The 3,542-nt window shown below is 44.3% G+C and overlaps 1 protein-coding gene across 1 annotated transcript in view; it reads left to right on the top strand.

The window, feature by feature from the left end:
- The window catches only part of SLC37A3 (solute carrier family 37, member 3), a 73,221-nt gene that overhangs the window by 36,999 nt on the left and 32,680 nt on the right, over positions 1-3,542 (top strand). Inside the window, exon 4 of the mRNA XM_011941285.1 lies at positions 1,348-1,440. Coding sequence (XP_011796675.1) covers positions 1,348-1,440 — 93 coding nt within the window. The remainder of the gene's footprint in view (positions 1-1,347; positions 1,441-3,542) is intronic.

The following is a 3,542-nucleotide window of genomic DNA, read 5'->3' as shown; positions in this document are numbered from 1 at the left end:
GCTATTTTTTTGTATTTTTTTTAGTAGAGACGGGGTTTCACTGTGTTAGCCAGGATGGTCTCGATCCCCTGACCTCATGATCCGCCCGTCTCGGCCTTCCAAAGTGCTGGGATTACAGGCTTGAGCCACCGCGCCCGGCCTGGGGCAACAAATTCTTAAGCATAGAGTTGGGATTATAAGTGTTCTGAGTACCAGACTAGAAAGATAATAAAGTTGGCAAGACATTGTGATTTGATTGAAGTAGGTTAATGAAGGACACTTTTTTTCATTTTAAAAATCAAGATGTGATTTTTAATTACCTTTTTAGTATACAGTTCTACAGTTTTTGATAAACACATATAGTGTTGTAACTATTCCAAGATATAGAACATCACCCCCTAGATTCTCTTTACCCCTTGTTAGTTAACCCTTCTTGCTTCCCTCAGCCCTAGGCAACCACTGATCACTAGGAAATTATTTTTGAAGAATATTGTAAAATGTTTCCTTAGATGGAGTTAGACTTAATTTCTCCCATCCAAGTAGTAACCAGGCCTGACCCCACTTAACTTGCTGTATCAGATGAGATCGCATGCTTTCAGGGTGGTATGGCCCTAGATGGTAGGCATAATTTCTAATTGATTGGATATTGAATTCTGCCAAACAAAAAGATAATAATCAGAATTTATTTTTTATAAATGTCTGCTTTTAAACTTACTGCCTCACTTTCTCACTTAATTGACTTAGTCACTAGCGTTTGGGCATTCTAATGATACATGTTTGAGGTGATAGGTTAATTGCCCTGATTTGATCATTGCATGTTGAATATATGTTGAAATATCACACTGTACTCCCTTAATATGTACAATTATTATGTGTCATTTAAAAATAATAAAAGCAAAAAAAAATACTAGTTATTTCTTTTCTTTTCTTTTCTTTTTTTGAGACGGAATTTTGCTCTCGTTGTCTGGGCTGGAGTGCAATGGTGCGATCTCTGCTCACTGCAACCTCCGCCTCCTGGGTTCAAGCAATTCTTGTGCCTCAGCCTCCCAAGTAGCTGGGATTACAGGCATGTGCCACCACGCCCAACTAATTTTGTATTTTTAGTAGAAATGGGCTTTCTCCATGTTGGTCAGGCTGGTCTCAAACTCCTGACCTAAGGTGATCTGCCTGCCTCGGCTTCCCAAAGTGTTGGGATTACAGGTGTGAGCCACCGCACCCGGCTATACTAGTTGTTTCTAAATGCATTTGAAGTAAAAGTTGGTCTTGAGCATTACTGGTGTTTTGGAAGTGTTTGTGAAGGGGCTTTGGGAAACAGAAAGCCCTAGCAGATTCCACAGGGACTGACCCGTTCCTGCTGTCTTACTGTAGATCTGGAGCAGCAACCATTTGTTCCCCAGTGCAGAGAAAGCGACTCTTTTCCTCGGAACGCTGGATACCATTTTCCTCTTCTCCTATGCTGTGGTAAGTTTTAGAACTCGAGGGTTTAAAGGTAAAGAAAAAGGTAAGAGGAAAGAACGCTGAGCCTTACGAAATGTGTAAGGGATTTTGAATTTGCTGACCAAGGCAGAGTTCAGTATTTCTGAAGTTTATATTCTTTATTCTTCCCATTTGTTTATTAATTCATTCAACAGATATTTATTGCTCATGTAGCACATGTCAATGGGAATTTATCCTGAACAACACAAAAATGCCCTGCCTTTATGGAGCCTGTGTTCTTTGGCGGGGAGCTTGGGGAGACAGTCACCAAATGCTATAAATAAATTGTAGAGTACATTTGAAGGTGATAAGTGCAATGAAGGAAAATAAAGCAGAGAAGGGGGACTAAAGGGCCCGGGTGAGGTTGTAATTTTAAGTAGCATAGCTGGGAGACCTCAGGAGGCAGCAGGCATTTGAGTGAAGACCCAAGCAGGTGACTGAGGTCGGTGTGCTTGGATCAGAGCTGTAAGAAGTGAGGCCAGAGATGTGGTGGGGCTCAGATCTGTAGGGTTTTGGTGCCTTTGTGGGGGCTTTGGCTTTAACCTTGAGTGTGATGGGAGCTGCTGGAAGGTGCAGAGCAGCGGCAGGACCTGAATTAGGTTTGGACAGGTGCACTTGCTCTGGGAGCCGAGTTCTTTGGAGGTGAAGGATGATGGTGGCTTGGGTCCAGCATAGCATTAACAGAGGTTGCGGGAAAGTAGATTTTAGTAGCGTGTTGGAGGTAAAGCCAATATTTTTTCCCTCTTGAATGTGGAATGTAAGAGAAATGTGTGAAGAACACCTCCAGGGTGGAAGTGTCATGGCGGAGGGGAGACTGGGGAGATAGAAAGATTTGAGGACTCGCTTTTGGATGCATTACATTTGACCACTACTGCCCAGATGATGAAGGGCAGGCGCTTGGTCATTGAGTCGGAGTCCAGGGTGTAGGCTCAGGCTGAAGATACACATCCTTGGCCTTTATTATTTTTATTATTTTTTATTTTTGAGACAGAGTTTTGCTGTTGTCACCCAGGCTGGAGTGCAATGGCACGATCTCGGCTCACTGCAACCTCCGCCTCCCGGATTCAAGCAATTCCCCTGCCTCAGCCTCCCGAGTAGCTGGGATTACAGGCATGTACCACCACGCCCGGCTAATTTTGTATTTTTTTTAGTAGAGATGTTGGTCAGGCTGATCTCAAACTTCTGACCTCAGGCGATCTGCCTGTCTTGGCCTCCCAAGTGCTGGGATTACAGGCATGAGCCACCGCGCCTTCCCTTTTAGATGATTTATAGATCAGAACTGTGAAGCTGCGTGAATTGATCGAGGGAACAGGCGAGGGCAGGGAAGAGGTGTGAAGCCTGAGCCCTAGGGCTTCCAGTCCTCAGAGGTGGGTAAGGAATGGGCCAGGTGGCGGGGGGTGGAGTGGTAAGGAAGGTGGGGTTGGGTATGGGCTCACGCCTGTAATCCTAGCACTTTGGGAAGCCAAGGCGGGTGGATAACTTGGAGTCAGGAGTTTGAGACCATCCTGGCCAACATGAAGAAACCCCATTTCCAATAAAAATACAAAAATTAGCCAGATGTGGGTGCCTGTAGTCCCAGCTACTTGGGAGGCTGAGGCAGGAGAATTACTTGAACCCAGGAGGAGGAGGTTGCAGTGAGCTGAGATTGTGCCACTGCACTCCAGCCTGGATGACAAAACGAGATTCTGTCTCAAAAAAAAAAAAAAAGGAAGGCGGGATCCTGGAGAGGTAGCATCCTGGGAGACATTCCACGGTGGTGAGGAGTAATTCAGCGTAAGGATAGGCAGCTGACATCTCTGGCTTGCTGTAGGAACGGCTGTGGTGGCTCCCACATTAGAGTTCTGGAGCCTACGGTGGCAGCAGCTGGAACGTGGACTGTGAGAGGAGCTTTTCTTTTCTCCCCAGCATATAAGATGCTGTCTTTAAGTGTGCCTTACTAAAAACGCCTTTTAATTCTCAATGTTCAGGCAATGTGAAATACTGGGTAAAAGTCCTGAAGTAGTTTCTAAATGTTTATTTAGTTAATTATTTTTATTTATTTATTTATTTATTTTATTTTATTTATTATTTCTGTTTTGAGATGCAGA

This window comes from Colobus angolensis, unplaced genomic scaffold (assembly GCF_000951035.1).
Source record: "Colobus angolensis palliatus isolate OR3802 unplaced genomic scaffold, Cang.pa_1.0 Scaffold2, whole genome shotgun sequence".
NCBI lineage: Eukaryota > Metazoa > Chordata > Mammalia > Primates > Cercopithecidae > Colobus > Colobus angolensis.
The sequence above is the reverse complement of the archived record's forward strand: the minus strand, read 5'-3'. Positions and strand labels throughout refer to the sequence as shown.